We start from the raw sequence: 19,900 nt of genomic DNA, 5'->3' as shown, positions 1-19,900 counted from the left end.
CCAGTTCTCAGATATGCTACCACCTGCAAATTGGTAACTTCAGTATTGGTAACTTGACTTTACCTTTCTGAATCATATAAGTCATACTGTATCAGGAGTAAAGATCACTGAAGTAGAATATCTAATTCAGTAATCTTTACTCCTATACAGTACGACTATTTTACGTCCAGTAACTTTTCTTTTTATCAATTACACAAGTATAAATGTCCTCAAAGAATAAGTCAAACTGTATATAAATTGGAATGAAACTTATTCAGCTAAATAAAATGTTAAAATCTCACACTAAATTATGTGACGAGTTAAGAAAAAACACGGGGCATAATGATAAACTTATTTGGGTAGGGCTGAGATTGAGAGGGTTAACTCTATTCACTGTCTTGTCTTGCTCCATTGTGGTCATATAATAAGCATAAGCTACTACTGCTTGGTCAAGGATATCCCTAAATTCATCTCATCACTCCTGTATCATACAATCTTTGCCTCTATAGGAAATAGAAATCTTACAAAAGTCAATTAGTCTTTCATATATGTCATTACAGATAAAGCAAATTCATAACTCAGAAAGACATGAACATAAAGGTATAACATTTACAGAAATCACACCACTCTTTAAAAGTCGGAATAAAGGCACAACACAAGAGAAAAAAAAAATCACAAAACTAGATGTCAATGGGGTAATTGACAAAGCAAAGATGGGCCATAACTAACACAATAGTAATATCTATTATGATAAACAAATAATAGTATCTACTAGGATAAACATGAATTAGTCACATCCTCTACAAATCCTTTAATTTTAAAACGTTTGTCATCCAGAAGTATGTAATAAAAGCTTATAGCATTATGAATATTGGGTAAGACCAACTGAAATAACGATGTTGAAATACTGTACAGTACTATAAAAATAATGTGGTATACTAACAATGTAGTTGTTAACAATAGTACAAATATAGCAATGCAATAAAGTTAAAAAAAAAAAAAAAAAAAAAGTGACTTTAATCAAGTCCTTATCAACACAGTATACTTACTTGCTCTCAAGTCTGATCTGATAACCAACAGTATAGCCCACTTTTTCACCACGTTCAGCAGCAACTCTTTCTGCTATAGTCAATGCAGAGATTCTTCTTGGTTGAGTACAAAATATACGACAAGGCTTCCCAAGAGTTGATGCTTCTTGTAGTAGCATCTGAGGCACCTGCAAAACACCACAATTTACATAGACTCTCTTCAATTAAAGAAGGACATTGTTATTAATACATTATAATGAATTAGTTTAGACAAGTGAATCACAATTTTGGTCTCTGGGACTCTCCCAAAAGATTGTTCTAAAATAAAACGTAAAACCTGGAGCAAGGAAAATGTAAATAAATTGAGCAGCAATATTAGAATACAAAAAATTATGGATGGGAGACATATAAAAGGAACCTTTGGTACTATCTAGGGTGCCACATGACAAATAAATTAAGAAAAAACCCATTATAGGGGCCTAAAAATACACTTTTAAATTTTGCACTAAAAGTGACTCAACCCTATTAAAACAATGTTACTTTAGAATGACTTCAAACTATATCTACTTTTTTGTTTCTAAGCCTATTTTTTTATTTAAAAACCATTTGAAGATCATTTTATATACAAAAAGATGTACTGTACATATTAATTTTACATACACATTATTTCATCAATGTATAAAAGTTACTTTTAAAGTTGACTATTTTTCAAAAGGAAGTTTTTCATTTGTCAAACAGTGATTGTGTAGATTGTACACTACAAAATTGCCCTCTTTTCAAATATGAATGAAATTCAGTCAATATTAATGTAACTACTGTAATACAGTGACAATTTTGCTACAAAAATTTCATATTTTGAGATACCGGGTTTCAAAGTTTAATCTTTTGAGATTTATTGAATAGACTATAGAAATGTTATTTTTATTAATAAAATAAATTTTTGAATATACTTACCCGATAATCATGTAGCTGTCAACTCCGTTGCCCGACAGAATTCTATGGAGGGATACGCCAGCTATCACAATACTAGAAGGGGGTGTATTTACCAGCGCCACCTGTGGCCAGGTACTCAAGTACTTCTTGTTGACACCTCCTCAATTATTCCTCGGTCCACTGGTTCTCTATGGGGAGGAAGGGAGGGTCGATTAAATCATGATTATCGGGTAAGTATATTCAAAAATTAATTTTATTAATAAAAATAACATTTTTCAATATTAAACTTACCCGATAATCATGTAGCTGATTCACACCCAGGGGGGTGGGTGAAAAACCAGTGTACAAGACTAAAGGATAGCTAAGTATCCCGTATTTCATATAATCAGTTATCCACAATAACAATGAAATAATAAGTACCTGGTAAGGAAGTCGACTTGAACCGTTACTCTGCCTTTAATAAGATCGTCTTCCTTACTGAGCGCAGCGTTCCTCTTGGGAGGCTGAATCAACTCAAAGGTGCTAAAGTATACAGGGCTGCAACCCATACTAAAGGACCTCATCACAACCTTTAACCTTGGCGCTTCTCAAGAAAGAATTGACCACCCGCCAAATCAACAAGGATGTGGAAGGCTTCTTAGCCGACCGTACAACCCATAAAAAGTATTCAAGAGAAAGGTTAAAAAGTTATGGGATTATGGGAATGTAGTGGCTGAGCCCTCGCCTACTACTGCATTCGTTGCTACGAATGGACCCAGGGTGTAGCAGTACTCGTAAAGAGACTGGACATCTTTGAGATAGAATGATGCGAACACTGACTTGCTTCTCCAATAGGTTGCATCCATAACACTCTGCAGAGAACGGTTCTGTTTGAAGGCCACTGAAGTAGCCACAGCTCTCACTTCATGTGTCCTTACCTTCAGCAAAGCAAGGTCTTCTTCCTTCAGATGAGAATTTGCTTCTCTAATCAGAAGCCTGATGTAGTAAGAAACTGAGTTCTTAGACATTGGTAGAGAAGGCTTCTTGATAGCACACCATAAGGCTTCTGATTGTCCTCGTAATGGTTTTGACCTTCTTAGATAGTACTTAAGAGCTCTAACTGGGCAAAGTACTCTCTCCAGTTCGTTCCCCACCATGTTGGACAGGCTTGGGATCTCGAACGACTTAGGCCAAGGACGGGAAGGAAGCTCGTTTTTAGCCAAAAAACCGAGCTGCAAGGAACATGTAGCCGTTTCAGATGTGAAACCTATGTTCCTGCTGAAGGCGTGGATCTCACTTACTCTTTTACCTGTTGCTAAGCACACGAGGAAAAGAGTTTTTAATGTGAGGTCCTTAAAAGAGGCTGATTGGAGCGGTTCAAATCCTGATGACATTAGGAACCTTAGGACCACGTCTAGATTCCAGCCTGGAGTGGACAACCGACGTTCCTTTGAGGTCTCAAAAGACCTAAGGAGGTCCTGTAGATCTTTGTTGGAGGAAAGATCCAAGCCTCTGTGGCGGAAAACCGCTGCCAACATACTTCTGTAACCCTTGATCGTAGGAGCTGATAGGGATCTTACGTTCCTTAGATGTAACAGGAAGTCAGCAATCTGGGTTACAGTGGTACTGGTTGAGGAAACTGCATTGGCCTTGCACCAGCTTCGGAAGACTTCCCATTAAGACTGATAGACTCTGAGAGTGGATGTCGTCCTTGCTCTGGCAATCGCTCTGGCTGCCTCCTTCGAAAAGCCTCTAGCTCTTGAGAGTCTTTCGATAGTCTGAAGGCAGTCAGACGAAGAGCGTGGAGGTTTGGGTGTACCTTCTTTACGTGAGGTTGACGCAGAAGGTCCACTCTAGGAGGAAGAGTCCTGGGAATATCGACCAGCCATTGCAGTACCTCGGTGAACCATTCTCTCGCGGCCAGAGGGGAGCAACCAACGTCAGCCGTGTCCCTTTGTGAGAGGCGAACTTCTGAAGTACCCTGTTGACAATCTTGAACGGCGGGAATGCATACAGGTCGAGATGGGACCAATCCAGCAGAAAGGCATCCACGCGAACTGCTGCTGGGTCTGGAATCGGAGAACAATACAAGAGGAGCCTCTTGGTCATCGAGGTAGCGAATAGATCTATGGTTGGCTGACCCCACAGGGCCCAAAGTCTGCTGCAAACATTCTTGTGAAGGGTCCACTCTGTGGGGAAGACCTGACCCTTCCGGCTGAGGCGATCTGCCATGACATTCATATCGCCCTGAATGAGCCTCGTTACCAGCGTGAGCTTTCGATCTTTTGACCAAATGAGGAGGTCCCTTGCGATCTAGAACAACTTCCTCGAATGAGTCCCTCCCTGCTTGGAGATGTAAGCCAAGGCTGTGGTGTAGTCGGAGTTCACCTCCACCACCTTGTTAAGCTGGAGGGACTTGAAGTTTATCAAGGCCAGATGAACTGCCAACAACTCCTTGCAATAGATGTGAAGTGTCCTTTGCTCCTGATTCCATGTTCCCGAGCATTCCTGTCCGTCCAGTGTCGCACCCCAGCCCGTGTCCGATGCGTCCGAGAAGAGACGGTGGTCGGGGGTCTGAACAGCCAATGGTAGACCTTCCTTGAGAAGAATGCTGTTCTTCCACCACGTTAGAGTAGACCTCATCTCTTCGGAAACAGGAACTGAGCCCGTCTCTAGCGTCATGTCCTTTATCCAGTGAGCAGCTAGATGATACTGAAGGGGGCGGAGGTGGAGTCTCCCTAACTCGATGAACAGGGCCAGCGATGAAAGTGTCCCTGTTAGACTCATCCACTGCCTGACTAAGCATCGGTTCCTTCTCAGCATGCTCTGGATGCATTCTAGGGCTTGGAAGATCCTTGGGGCCGACGGACAAGTCCGAAAAGCTCGACTCTGAAGATCCATACCCAAGGAGACAATGGTCTGGGATGGAACGAGCTGAGACTCCTCAAAATTGACCAGGAGGCCCAGTTCCTTGGTCAGATCCATAGTCCATTTGAAAATCTCCAGACAGCGACGACTTGTGGGAGCTCTTAAAAGCCAGTCGTCTGACGGAGCCGGACACAAGATCATGATACTGCTGCACAGTCTGTAAACTGTCAATCATGGGCAAGCGAGGAAGTACAGTGACAACCCGAATCTGTCTAGACTGTCTGGGTCGTACAGACAACTCCTTAACGGGTTGCTGAGGTTGCCGCACTGCGTCACAACAAGTCCCTTCTGTTGGTTGTTGAACGTCTTCCCCGTGACACATTGACTCCGTAAACAAAAAATCCTCTAACAAGGACTAAGATTGGACTGCATGTCATGCAACACAGCTCAAGGTCTATGGGAGCAGGTGTGGTAACAGACGGGATTAGCGGCTGAAGTGGAACCATTACCTTCCCTGTAAGCATGTTATGCTTAAATAAAAGTCCATAAGAGGTTATGCAGCTAAAGGCTCCCTCCAAATGACAGAGTCCTCAAGGGAATATCAGAAGGAGGGAGAAAAGAACTTTCTCATCTACAGGGACCTTATCCTAGAAAAGCTAAGTTCTCTGAGTGAGGGTTCACTGGTGCAAAAGCAGCAGACTAGAAGGCAACGTTATGAAACTGCTTGACAGTCTAGTGAGTTGGCAACAACCCAAGATGTGTTGAGAAGCATGCGGTAAGGTATGCAGAGCATGATGTATGCAGAGTATGCTGTATGCAGAGCATGCTGTATGTAGAGCATGTTGTATGCAGAGCATGCTGAATGCAGAGCATGCTGTATGCAGAGCATGTTGTATGCAGAGCATGCTGAATGCAGAGCATGCTGAATGCTGAGCATGTAGTAAGCAGAGCCTGCTGTAAGCAGAGCCTGCTGTAAGGAAAGCAGAGCGTGTGCATGGCGTTTAACATTTCTCAGAAATTCCATGACCAGTGCTAGAGTGCTTTATGCATGCTTGCATGGGGTTTAAACCATGGTATGAAAATGGAGGTAAGGTATGCTGAACAGCAGAGTCAGAACGAGCTAGAACAACAATAGTTGTGGTTTCCTCTTCAAGACTCCGATGAGGGAACACCTGAGGCTCAGTCTGCAAAGGCTGAATAAAAGACAAGCAGAAGGAAGGCGCATGGGTGGAGGAGGCTGACTCCTAGCATGAGTGGTTGAACCCAAGGGTTGCGCTTGCTGAGCGGTTGGCGGAAGCGGAGTAGCAAGTTCCAGTTCCTGTGGTGTGAGCGGAGCGCGATGAGGAAGAGGTTGCGCAGAACAAGGTAAATGTCTCGCAAGCTGAGGCTCCTGAGGCGCAAGGCTAAGGTGTTGTGGTGCTTGCCTTGTGGAGGGTTGAGCTCGCTGCAGCAAGAGCTGAGGAGACTGACTCATGGACGGGAGAGGTTGTTGTACCTCAACCGAGTGTTGCATCACTGGTGGAGCAGCAAGTGGAGGCGGAGGAAGAGAGGTATAATCCTCCTGATCCCAATGTAAAGGTTGCCTTAAGGAAGGCGGAGGCTGAACACCACAGGGAACAGCAAACTCAGCACGTGGCTCAACATCGTACGCCTGGCAGGTGGTACTGCGATCAGGCGGAGCGAGTGTAGGTGGAGGGAGTGTAGTCGGAGGCGGAGGAGCAACACTCTCAACCCGACACTCACGCATCAAGTCCGAAAGCTGTGCTTGCATGGACTGTAGTAGAGTCCACAACATCGTACGCCTGGCAGATGGTACTGTGATCAGGCGGAGCGAGTGTAGGTGGAGGGAGTGTAGGCGGAGGCGGAGGAGCAACACTCTCAGCCCGACACTCACGCATCAAGTCCGAAAGCTGTGCTTGCATGGACTGTAGTAGAGTTCACAACATCGTACGCCTGGCAGGTGGTACTGTGATCAGGCGGAGCGATCATAGGCGGGGGGGAGTGTAGGCGGAGGCGGAGGCGCAACACTCTCAGCCCGACACTCACGCATCAAGACCGAAAGTTGTGACTGTATGGACTGCAGTAGAGTTAACTTGGGGTCGGCAGACACTAAGTTCTGCTGAGGTAAAGCCTTAACAGCAGAGATCTGTTGTGGCAGAACCTTACTCCTCTTAGGCGGAGTGTAATCAACTGATGACTGAGGAGAGTCAGAGCTAACCCAATGACTGCATTCGGGTTGTGAACTTTAACTTCGTACGTCTGGCATAGGTCTGGACTTAACGTTTAAGAGGTCTTGAGACCTGAGACCAGCGTTACTCTGCCTTTATTTTCTCCCCTAATCTCTTCTGCAGACGAGCAAAATAAGGGCTCAATCGTCTGCGGGTGGGAGTGACGGTCTCGGTAAGACACGCCCACAACCACCGAGAATACTTCTGTGCGCCGATCAAGGCCTGCTGAACCCTTATGCCCTTCGACATTGCTTCTCCCCTGGGCTTGGGAGCTTGCAAGAGGTCCCGGACTGGGAGGACGACTGGCGCGCACAAAAGTACCCTCACGCACTAATCACTTATCACTTTGATTTCTGTTTGCACTTATTTCACTGAACTCGAAACTTTAAGTGGTTTGTACCTGAAATACGCAATTCTATCCTTTCTCAAAGTTAGTAATTGCGAAAACAGAATTACAATGTAACAGAAAAATCTAATGAAAGATAATTCAGTGGTTGGAAAGAGACTAAACACTAGATCACTCTAGAAACGTTTAGTTTCTTCCCCTAAAGAGACTAGGGAGAAGAGCAAAAACGATAACGACGTTACTCGTACGCCTGGCAGGCTTGAATGAAACGTTTATCCTCTTTCTCCCTCCGTCTCTATCTCTCTCTCTCTCTCTCTCTCTTGACTTAGAACCTGAGAGAAGAGCCCAATCATATATATCGTTAAAACATATTATTGTTAAAGGAAAAAACTGAAAAGTTCCTTTATTAGGATCAAAACCATAAGTTAAGAAAGAATGAACAAAACGCTAGACACGGTTACTCTTACTGCAACGTGAAACCGTGAACATTCTTTCTCTATCGTAACGATAGAGTGCAAGTTGAACGTTCTGAACGTCAACAACTGCAGAGACAAAACAAAACGTTAGTTCAACTTTGAAAACAGTACGAGACTGTCAAGGAAAATCTTTCAAACTCTGTGGCGGAAATAGCATAATATGTTAACAGGTAAAACCGAAATGACGGGCTCAAAGTTTATTAACTTCGGTAAAAGACCGCCTACTATTAGGAAGGTCGAATATAAACAAATATAAAAATTAATTTTAATGAGTTTATAATAAAAGGAAGTTAATCGAAGAGGCCTATAAGAGGCGGAGAGATATAAAATAAATCTATAACTTTTGTTAAGCAAAATTAAGAAAGAGAGTCTATACTCTCTTAGACACCAACACTTCCGTCTAAGGGAAGGGTCGGCCATTGAAAGGTGAACGAGAGTTCATACTCTCTCGTCACCATAATTAATCAAATTAATTCCAAAAGCTAACTAAGCTAATATAGAAGTTTCCAGTAAAGCGACAGCCGAAATCAAAGAGAAATACTTCACCAAAGTCGTGAAAATACTCCAAGAACATAAGCGTATCCCAGAACGTCTTGCCGGAAGCACGACAGAGGAATAATTGAGGAGGTGTCAACAAGAAGTACTTGAGTACCTGGCCACAGGTGGCGCTGGTAAATACACCCCCTTCTAGTATTGTGATAGCTGGCGTATCCCTCCATAGAATTCTGTCGGGCAACGGAGTTGACAGCTACATGATTATCGGGTAAGTTTAATATTGAAAATGAAAATTTATGGGCTTTGAACAGTATTACAGTATGCCTTATCAGGGTAATGCTTTTGCTTTTCTTTTTGCAACTTTTTTATGTTATTATTGAATAATGACTTTTGGGTGTGGGAAAAATTATACAGGGGCAGAAAACCTTTTTCCACACATCAGAACAGCCAAATTCTGTCACTAATCGGTCTTCATAGGGACGGATACCTCGCTTAAATGCCAAGAAGCAATAAGACAACCTATGATCCTGAGCCATTTTCTCTAATACATATTCCAGTGAAAGTTCTGTTTAATGTAAATTAAATATTTAAATTCTCCAGTATTTTGAAAACACTGAAGGTTTAAAAATTTATCAAATGGCAAGAAATCATAATCAAGAGCGAATTTAAATATTCAATTTACATAAAACAGAACTTTCACTGAAATATGTAATAGAGAAAATGGCTCAGGATCATAGGTTGTCTTATTGCTTCTTGGCATTTAAGCGAGGTATCCGTCCTTATGAAGACCGATTAGTGACAGAATTTGGAAGGGTGTGTGAGAGAAGGAAGTTGAGAGTTAATGTGGGTAAGAGTAAGGTTATGAGATGTACGAGAAGGTTAAGGTGATGCAAGGTTGAATGTCATGTTGAATGGAGAGTTACTTGAGGAGGTGGATCAGTTTAAGTACTTGGGGTCTGTTGTTGCAGCAAACGGTGGAGTGGAAGCAGATGTACGTCAGTGAGTGAAAGAAGGATGCAAAGTGTTGGGGGCAGTTAATTAAGGGAGTAGTAAAAAATAGAGGGTTGGGCATGAATGTAAAGAGAGTTCTGTATGAGAAAGTGATTGTACCAACTGTGATGTATGGATCAGAGTTGTGGGGAATGAAAGTGACAGAGAGACAGAAATTGAATGTGTTTGAGATGAAGTGTCTAAGGAGTATGGTTTGTGTATCTCGAGTAGATAGGGTTACGAACGAAGCAGTGAGGGTGCGAATGGGTGTAAGAAATGAATTAGCAGCCAGAGTGGATATGAATGTGTTGAGGTGGTTTGGCCATGTTGAGAGAATGGAAAATGGCTGTCTGCTAAAGAAGGTGATGAATGCAAGAGTTGATGGGAGAAGTCTTTAATTGTGTTTCATAAAAACATTTTTGTACCTAGATTTTTCAATTTTGGGTTTGGACCAAAGATAATCTAAAGTGTTTCATTACAAAGGATAAATGAAGTCTGGATGGTGAGCCTGCAAATCTGGACAACAAACTTATGTCCAGCCAACTGTAACTTCAGGTTCAGGCTGAGGTTCTGAGTTTGTATATACAAATAGATTTTACCACTACAGATTTTCTACTTTAAAAGATAACTTTGACAACCTAATATCAAAGAACTTACTATATTCATCAGCACTTAATTAGAGAGACCTTACAATGTGTTCTAGCATAAATACAGTAATTGTAATAGATTTGTGATTGGAAGTACAGTAACAGAAAATCTTTCAAGACTAACCTGTGTTGTTTTGCCAGAACCTGTTTCACCACAAACTAAGATAACTTGATTGTGATGAATAGCTGCCAAAAGTTGGTCTCTCATGTTCCAAATGGGAAGTTTTCTTGCTTCAGCCATCAAATCACTCAAGCTTGGAGGAGGAGGAACCTGAGGAGGACCCGGTGTTAATCGACCTAGAGATCTCAAAACACTTAGATCTCGCACTGAAATGTTTTAATTGTCATTACAACCAATTCTGATTACAGTTATAAAAAAAACAAAAGGTATAAAAAGTAACCACAACCTATTTTATCATCAATCTCACCAAAATTTATTGTCCTTATAAAAAATAATTTACGTATTGGACTAAAACACAAAACTCTTATTTCCCTACAGATCCATCACTCATAAATGTTCACATCACTAGTGTTGGTTTTCATCTTGGACACCAATCCCTAATACTGTATTAATTCTAAGATGACTGCCTGCAAGCTGGATGGCAGCAGAGTGGATTTGAACTTATATATCCTTGGTCCAGGATGGGTAACCTCACTTGGTTCAAGTATTCTAAAAATAGTGCTGCAAGCTCAGTGAGGATAAAAGAAGGGAACTCAATATATGAGCAACTTTTTTAATTAAAAAAATATTTTGATCAATTTTGGTTAGGGTGGAAGCCCGTCACTGTAAACAAAATGTGTTAACTTCATTTTGGGAAATGAACATGAAGAATCTTCTCACATTGAGCTTCAAGGTGGACCCATTGTTACAAAATTACATTTTATGTGTCATTTTATCTTCATGCAGGAGAAATGAGATCAGGAGGGTGGCCTACATTTTAAATGAAGGATGCCTTTGAAAGACAGAATTAACTTTGTAATAAAAGATATTGTTTCCGAAAGCAACCAAGGATTAAGAGAGAGAAAGAGACCCTTCTCCTTTGATAGGCTGCACTGACTGAGTCTGGGGTCACAAGAGGATGATTAAGAAACATGGCAAATTATTTTTTAATTAGGGTACTTATATATAATGATGCACAAAATATTGGGACCTTTTGGAAGTAAACTTCTTAATGTCAATACATCTTTTGGAGGTCAATGAGGTAGGCATAGCATTAATTTCATGAACCCTGATCTTTAGATTGGATGCTAGTGTTTTAAACATTCTTCTATGATTTTTTAAATTTACTTGCTTAAACAAAAAATAGTGGTGTTTTTAAACATCCTGTGGTCATGTGCCACAGGATTAAAATAAAGGTCCCCTCCCTTCAAAAAGTGTTAGTCTTCATTAGATAAATCCTTATAACCGCACAAAAACAGGTCTTCCTTATTCAACCAACAAGAGAGCTGTATGAGGCTGGGAGGAAGTTTTTTTGTATCGCCCAGAAACCTTTGGACATGCAATGGGCTATTCCATTCTATCTATTCTTTTCAGAGATTTAGCAAGAAATGGCACGAGGTTTACTCATTTGTCTAACGCAAGCTAACTAAAAAAAATGCAGTCTAGGAGGGGTGACTCAACCCCATTAAATTACTTTGGGGGTTACTGTACAGTACTTCAAACTCTATCACTTTTTTGTTTTGATATCATTTCTTTTATTAAAAAAACATTTGAAATATAATTTCATACACAAAAACGAAAGAGGAAATTTTGATACTTCATTTTTTTATGTATTACTTTATCAATGTAAAGATGACAATTTTAATTGGGACTTTTTATATGGAAGTTTCTTATTTTCAAAAAGCGATTTTCAAATGTGATTTTCCACATTGTAGGTAAAATACCGTATCTTTTCATGTGTGAATGACAAAAATTGGTCAACATTAGAAAAAGTGGGTGCAATTTTTTCCAAAGATTTCAAATTGTGAGAAAACAAGCTTTAAAATCTTTTCATGTAGATATTGAATAGACTTTAGTATGAATAAGTATTTGCTTTTAGCAGTAATTGTCTATACCACTGGGGATCAAAAGGACAGCTCATGCTTAGATTAAGCTTCTTCAATGATAGGAAGAATGCCATCCGTTCCAACACATATACTATGTTAAATGCAACACACTCATGGGGCGCATTTTCTAAAAATGTAGAACTCATCTGAATGACCTCCTAAACTGGACCTGGATGCATTTGTATGAAGGATTATGGAAACCAGGGGAGGCCTAAAGGGACAAAAATGCAGAGAGCTAACAGTAAGGTCCATGATCCGAGATTCCTTTTGCAGTGAAGGGGGAACAGTCAACGACTGTCCCAATGCCTTTTCCAAAATGTCCTTCCTAAAACCCAATAGAGGTCTTTCAAACATCTTCAGAATTGGGTAAAAAATTTAATCAAATTAGAGTAGGCCAAAGACTAATTCTAACTATAGTCTGGAGAAGCATTGTAAAGTAAACCCATGACTGTGGATAAAATCCTTTCCCGATAGGAGTTGGGAGGGCTAGGATTGACTTTGACATATTCCAAAGAAGGCCTAACTATGTAAAGTCTTTTGATGGAACTAGTTGATCAGAAAGTCTAGCTCCTGAAAATCTTGAACATAATTGGAGTATATCAGGTAATATTCTCTCACCTCTGTCTTGACCAGTCAGTCATTCACATAAACAATGACATGAAACCCTTACGTAAAACTGTAGGAAATTGATTTCTGCCTTTGCTAATTTTGTGAACGAGCAGGAATCTTTACTGAGGCCTAATGGCATTATTCCAAACATGTACAAACTCCTCCTAACAATAGCTAAGACCAGAAATTAGGGGCAACAGAATGCATCTTCAAGATCAATAATACAAGAGAGGGCCCCTTAGGAATAGTGACTGGCAGATGTGGGCTATGGTCATCATTTTGAAAGTATTACATTTGATGTGTTTGCTAAGATATGAGAGGTCGAGAATCACTCTTCTCGTGTTTGAAGCCTTCTTGGTAACACTACAAAGTCAACCCTGAAATCTAATGAAGATGAGAATTAATTTACTACTCCCTTCTTCTGCATTTTGTAAACACATGAGCAGAGTTTTGGGGTACTTAACTGAAAGAACTTGTGCAAAGGATGGGATTTGTTTTACACACCCAGCTAAGACATTTCAAAACTATACTGTGTCCCAAATGAGAGGTCCATAATTTTTTCAAAGCAATGGAATCTGAAGGCACTCTAGTGTCTTCAAAAAGGATCAGAACCCTGGTCCCTTAATTTCTTCTTCCACTGAAAATATCCTGAAGGACCTGGGACACCAGTCTGAGAAGGCTGTTGTCTCTTACTACCCAGAGGAGGAATGAAGGCTGACTGGGATGGCTGCGATTGAACCTCCAGGGTTAGAAGTCTTTTTGGAAGATGCCAATAGTACTAATGTAGAAGAGGATGGAAATTTTGTCTCTTTGCGAGGAACTTCCTTTTCCATCTTCTGTATTAGTGTCTGGGGAAGTTTCTTCTACTTATCTAAAAGAATTGTTTATCATCCAAAAAAAAAAAAAGGGGACCATACACTGTAATGAGTGCAGGCCCTTGCTAATGGCGTTTTCAGCAAGTAAAACGCAAGTATGAGAGCAGGCCCTCGCTAATGCATATTTAGCAAGAAAAAGGCAAAGCAGTAATCAAAAGCAGCCCTATTGCTGAAAATTATTAATATCCTAATCTACTGTATTTAACTTAAAAGTTGAGGCAGATCTGCTGATTTTTCCTGCTTTAAATAAAAAAAAAAAAGGAAGGAATGATGTTCAATAGATGCAGTCTAACTTGACAGTAAAGACAGCTTTTGGTCTTGTAATAAACACTTAGGTGGCCTTGTTATCTTTCCCAAAAATAGTAGGGATTCTTGTTTTGGTTATATGTCATACAGTAACTGCTGAATTCAGTATTCAAGATGCTGTAACTGTAATGGGTTTCTCCTTTACGCACAAAGTCCATACTTTCACGTTGATATACAGTACTAAGACCTAAAGCAGAAAAGACGCTATTTATTTGGTATAGTCTGTTATAATGAAATCCCTGTTTTAACTTAACAGGAAAACCCTTGGGGACCAAACACTTCCCACCATACCTTAACAACTAAAAATTAGAATAAATTCAGTTGTCATGGAGTGATATTAACCTACACACTAGATGCCAGCCTACTAAAGCTGCTTCAAGATCAATTTTATGTAATGGAAAGTGACACTCTAACTTAAGGCATAAAATAGTTATACCTAGCTGGTAGCTACCAATATGAATGAATTACAAAATTAAGATATCAAAGTCATTTATGTGTAAAAGAATGATGATATGCATAAAGTGCTAGCAATCAATTGCTGATAAACCACAATGAAGAAGAATATAGCATAAATGGATTTTTATAATTTCAGCAAAAATAAACAATTCAAATCCTTATCATTTAAAAAAATTATATCTTTGGCCATGAACTACTGTACTGTATATATTGACTTGTTGATGGTCAGAAGAGATGACAGATATAGTTAAGAAACTACTTTAATAATATTCTTTTATTCTTATACTCGCTCGATGTTCATATTGCTTTTCTCCAGAAGCTCAGTTTACAGATGTTTACCCACTAACCACCATGAATAACTTTGTAAATCCTACATTCAATTTTCATTTATTAATTGTGAAGATTGGCTCAAAAGAGGACATAAAATTGAATTCTATTACAAGATTAGATAGCTGATTAGTCTTAAACAAGCCAAACCTCTGGAGGTATTGAAAACTTAAAGAGACTAAAATAGTACCATTCTCAGTCAAATTGATAACTATTTAACAAATAATATCCACAATGAATTGAGAGGTATATACTGTATAATCTTAAGCAACAGCTGTCTCTTAAGGCTGCATCAGAAATTACCTTAAAAACAAAGGTAGTTTTAACTATAACACTTGAAACTGAACTCGAATCGATCATTCATTGGTTACAACTGGGATGTTAGTGATACTCATATACTATAGTTCAGAACAAAAGGCATAGCACATGCAATGGCACCTCCAGAGTGATACAGTAGTTATTTTTTCATTAAAATTTTATTATTTTTAAATAGTTTTTCACTGAATATAAATAACTCACTCGAATATTCAAGTCTCCTTTATAACCAGACTCTAAGGGTAATAAAATCCCGAGAGTCAATATTCACTTAACTAAAGTAAAGCCACGATGAGCTAGTGACTGAGCTTGCAAGCGAACAAAAATTCACCATTAACCTGAGTGTCATGCAATTGACCAGCTTTAGCCGATACATCACAAAAACATTAAAATATTAATATGAAACACCAACTCCCAAATTTGCATCTCTTTCACTTTCTCTTGGACTTCCGCACCATCAATTTTGGCACCATCTCCTGCATGGTTGTGATCACTTAATTTTTGGATACTATCACCGACATTGATAGCACGAGATGGACATTTAAATTGCTTGCATATTTTGCATTTCCAAAACATTTTGGTCTTCACAAATTTGTCCTTGATATAACAGTCCAAACATAATGTCTTTTCTCTGATTTTGCTTTCCACATTTGTTAATTCCATCGTAAGGGTTTGAGACTTCCAGAAAAACTAAAACCGAAAAAATATAATCATAAAGTTTAAACTCGATAAAAATTTAATGAACGATTATTAGTGCTCGGTAACAGAAATGATAAACATTGTTTAGAATACTAATAACCATTCAACATTAGGTTAATCGTGCTTGTTAACAGATATGGTAAAATTGTTTAGAATACACTGGTTTGGGCACGTAATGAGGAGACCAGGAGTATGTTGGGAGGAGGATGCTGGATATGGATGTTCCAGGTAGGTGGTGGAGGAGGGGGAGACTAAAGAGAAGGTGGATGGAGAGTGTAACAGCAGATATGGAGGAGAAAGATCTCACAGTGGAGGACATCGGATAGAAGAACTTGGAAATGGCTCTCTAGAAATGGCGACCCTGCTTAGCGGGAAAAGCTTTAGTCGCAGAAGCAGCTCAGAATACTTATAATCATTTCAAAAATAGATACTATATTGGCTTTGAGAAAATGATAACTTAAAAAATCATTTTTAAGGGCAATTTTCTTTTGAGGAATTTACTGTCGAGCAATTGACCCTTATCCATTTAAGTAGAGTGGTAGGTAAATATGGCTTACCACCCACAAGAGAAGGCTTCCTGACCTTTTGAGAATAACAAGGGATATTATATAAGTTGAGATCTATAAATGGTCAACATTAACTTGATTAGTAATATAGTGTAGTATTGGTACGTCATATTGTTATCAACAGCTATAAACAACCATTCCCTCTCTCTAATTCCTCTTTAACCAAAAATTACTTTCTCTCCTTGACCATCATGAGAATCAAACTGCAGTCATTCTGTTCAAGACATAGATGCTAAACTAATGGTATCCTGTGGGCATATGTCTTTTAAAAAGGAAAGAAAATGGGAAATTCTGTAGTAAATTTTAGGGGTGGACATCAATAAACTAACTCTGGAAGAGGCAATATGAACATCAGGGAAGATTCATAGAAATACAGATACAATAGAAATTAAGGCCAGGCAAAATTATATAATTCAGACAATTAGCAACTTTTTCATAGAAACAAAGTAAAAAAGAAAAGTGACCAAATGGATAATACTATTCTAACTCTACCTCTTAATTATTGGCCAACATAGTACTCCACTTACATTTTGTTATTTATGAATAAATATTTTTCTATTTTGAAGAAAATGATCAGGGGATGTATTTGTGTACAAACATAACTTCATAAATATAAAACTTATAAATGCAGTTATTTTTCATGCACAATGCTCTGGAAGTAATGTCAAAAATCTTACATTCAGGGTTCATAAGGCGATCTCTTTCTGTAGCAGGTAGAAGATCTTGTCTCTCTTTATTTGTAACTGGGCAACGCTGAAGCAAACCCAAGATGGTTGAACGAGTTGCATCAGCGAGTCCAACAACTGCTTCACTGCTCATAATGGTAGATCCTTCTTTTTTGTATACAGTTAGGTAACGAAAAGAGCCTTTCCTGTAAATATTTAATATTGCCCATGAGAAAAAATTTTAAAGTCTTGGTAAACAATGTCATAAAATGACAAATTTGTAGATATTTTGTATTTTTCCTAACTATACAAACCTTAGTTATCTAATAGGGGTATTACTTTCGGCTTAGCTGAAGTGACGAGCAATTAATTTTTAACGAGGGTTTACTACCCACACCACTAGTTAGCGGGGGTGAGGGAGGGTAGCTTGCTTACCCCACCCCTCTCACACACCTGTGCTTGAGGTCACTTTGCTTGGAGGTAGGACTTCAAGGGGGATAGAGCTGGCAGGCAAGTTTGGTTAAATAGCTAAGGTTTGTATAGTTAGGAAAAATACAAATTATCTACGAATTTGTCATTTGTTCCGTAACTGGAATACAAACCACGCTATTTAATAGGGGTGACTCACCCATTAGGAAGGGTGGACGTCCCAGCTAGTCTGGCTTTTGGGTTAGCCCGGGGGCTCCTTCTTTGAGTGTGTTAGCACTCAAGAAATAAGGAGTCCCTGCACCTCGCTAAAACCTTGCTACGCAAGGTCTGCGACCTACGTAAGCTGTGTGTGAAGGTATGAAGAAGTGTGACTCGTCCTAGAAAGTTGTTCTGAATTTCTTTAGATGGATACTTGTAGACTAGGACTTTCCCAATACCACCTCGTCAGGGTATGGGGACGTAACAGTATTAATATTAATACTAGGAACAAAAGGGAGCATAGTTTACCTGCAGTGGTTTGAGGTCAGCTATGCAGAGAACCCAGGATGCTGCTTTTCCCAACAGAGGGGATGATGAAGAAAAGAATAAGGGCCAGTCAAACCTTTTCATTCATGCAGACTAAAACCGGGTAACAATGCCCTCAACCTTCCGCTACTTGTCCAATAACGAGCTTGAGGTTTTGAACCAGCTGTTGTGCCACCACCAGAGGACCGATAGAGAAAGTATAGTCTCCTGTGGGTCACGTCTTGCAGGTAGTGGGATGTGAATGTGGTTTGCCATTTCCACACCCCAGCTTGAAGAACCTGTGTCACTAAAAAATTTCTTTTGAAGGCCAGGGACGTAGCTATGCCCCTGACATCATGTGCTCTGGGGTGACGTGACGGAGGAGGGTCTGGATTTAGTGCCAGGTCAATGACCCTGCAAATCCATGCAGGTGACCCTCCTCTTAGTTCTTTCTGTGCTGACGAATAGTGCAGGCACACGAGGACGGGCTGCGGCTGTTCATTTGAGGTACAGCCTCAAGCTCCTTACTGGACATAGTAAGAGATGGTCTGGGTCATCTGTTACAGTACGGAGACTAGAAATCTGGAAGGAATCGAAGCCAGGATCCGCTACTCCCCGATTCCGAGTCTTAGCAATAAACTCAGGGATGAAGCTGAACGTTACCTCCCTCCATCCCCTAGAATGGGCAATGTCATACAAGAGACCATGAAGTTCGCTGACTCGCTTGGCCGACGCCAAAGCTAGCAGGAACACAGTCTTCCAGGTTAGGTGGCGATCTGATGACTGGCGTAATGGTTCTTAGGGAGGTCTCTTAAAGAGACCTGAGACTCGAACCATGTTCCATGGGGAAGGTCTCAATTACGACTGAGGGCAGGTAAGTTCATAACTCCATATGAGTAAAGAAAGTTCTCGCGATGAAGAAATGTCCATTCCTTTCAGCCTGAAGGCGAAGCTTAAGGCGAGCGATACCTTTCACTGCCGAGACTGATAGGAGCATTTCTTCACGCAAATACACAAGGAACTTTGCTATTGCTGGAATAGTGGCATCGAGTGGAGAGATACTCCCTCCCACGACACCAACCACAGAAGACTTTCCACTTTGCCTGGTAGACTGCTGCTGATAACTTTCGCAGGTGTCCCAACATCCTGATTGCAACTTGTTGCAAAAATCCTCTCTCAGAGAGGAGATGCTAGATAGTCTCCAGGCGTGAAGTCGTAGTGAACCTACGGCTTTGTGGAAGATGTTGGCGTGTGGTTGTTTGAGTAGATTGTGTCATGGAGAGAGTTCTCTTGGCAGCTCCGTTAGGAGTTGCAGAAGGTCCGGGAACAACTCTGCGTGATGCCATAGCGGAGCTATGAGGGTCATTGAAAGATTGACCGATGTATCTGAGATGCGCTGCTCAGGTTGTCAGCGAGCACATTCCTCTTGCCCGGAATGAAGTGTGCCGATAGTAGTACAGTATCAAGTGGATTTTGGCCCATCTCAGTATCTCTACTGCTGGATGGAATAGTTGCGGCGGAAAAGTACCTCCTTGTTTGTTGATGTAGGCCACTACTGTGGTGTTGTCGCTCATCACCACCACAGAGTGACTTGCCAGGTACTGTTGGAACTGTTGAAGGGGTAGAAAGACGGCCTTCATCTCTAGGAGATTTATGTGGAGGTACTTTTCTGACTCTGACCAGAGGCCTGAGGTCGTGTGGTGCAGCATGCGCCCCCCTCCCGCCCTATTTCGAATCGTCCGAAAACAGCATCAAATCCGGGGGGAGGACGGGAAGATCCACTACTTTTCGTAGGTTCTCGTCTGCCACCCACCACTGGAGATACGTCTGTTCTGCAGGTCCCAAGGGGATCTGGATGTCTGAGGAGTCGTAAGCTTGATTCCACTGGGACTTGAGTTACCACTGGAGGGATCTCATCATGAGAAAAGGTCTGGCGACCTTCCTCAGCCTTGCTATCCTGTCGTCTGATGGGAAGGCTTTGTGGAGAGTGGTGTCTATAATCCTGCCTAAGTAGCAAGACACCTAAAACCTTCCACATCTGATAAACCTTGGCCCACTGCTACTACCAGATTCAATATGATATTTTGATTATAAAATAAATTTTTGAATATACTTACCCGATGAATAGCTGACG

The 19,900-nt window shown here is 40.5% G+C and overlaps 1 protein-coding gene across 2 annotated transcripts in view; it reads right to left on the bottom strand.

Annotated features, from left to right (window-relative positions):
• LOC137655672 (3'-5' RNA helicase YTHDC2-like) overlaps nt 1-19,900 on the bottom strand; it is a 388,907-nt gene that overhangs the window by 323,666 nt on the left and 45,341 nt on the right. For both annotated transcript variants that reach the window (XM_068389626.1, XM_068389627.1), the window contains exons 4-6: nt 16,846-17,039; nt 10,094-10,296; nt 1,029-1,195 (exon numbers count right to left, since the gene is read on the bottom strand). In XM_068389626.1, the coding sequence (XP_068245727.1) occupies nt 1,029-1,195; nt 10,094-10,296; nt 16,846-17,039 (564 nt within the window). The remainder of the gene's footprint in view (nt 1-1,028; nt 1,196-10,093; nt 10,297-16,845; nt 17,040-19,900) is intronic.

Source organism: Palaemon carinicauda, chromosome 16 (genome assembly GCF_036898095.1).
Source record: "Palaemon carinicauda isolate YSFRI2023 chromosome 16, ASM3689809v2, whole genome shotgun sequence".
Taxonomy (NCBI): domain Eukaryota; kingdom Metazoa; phylum Arthropoda; class Malacostraca; order Decapoda; family Palaemonidae; genus Palaemon; species Palaemon carinicauda.
Note: the sequence above shows the minus strand (reverse complement) of the source record. Positions and strands in the feature narration are given on the sequence as shown.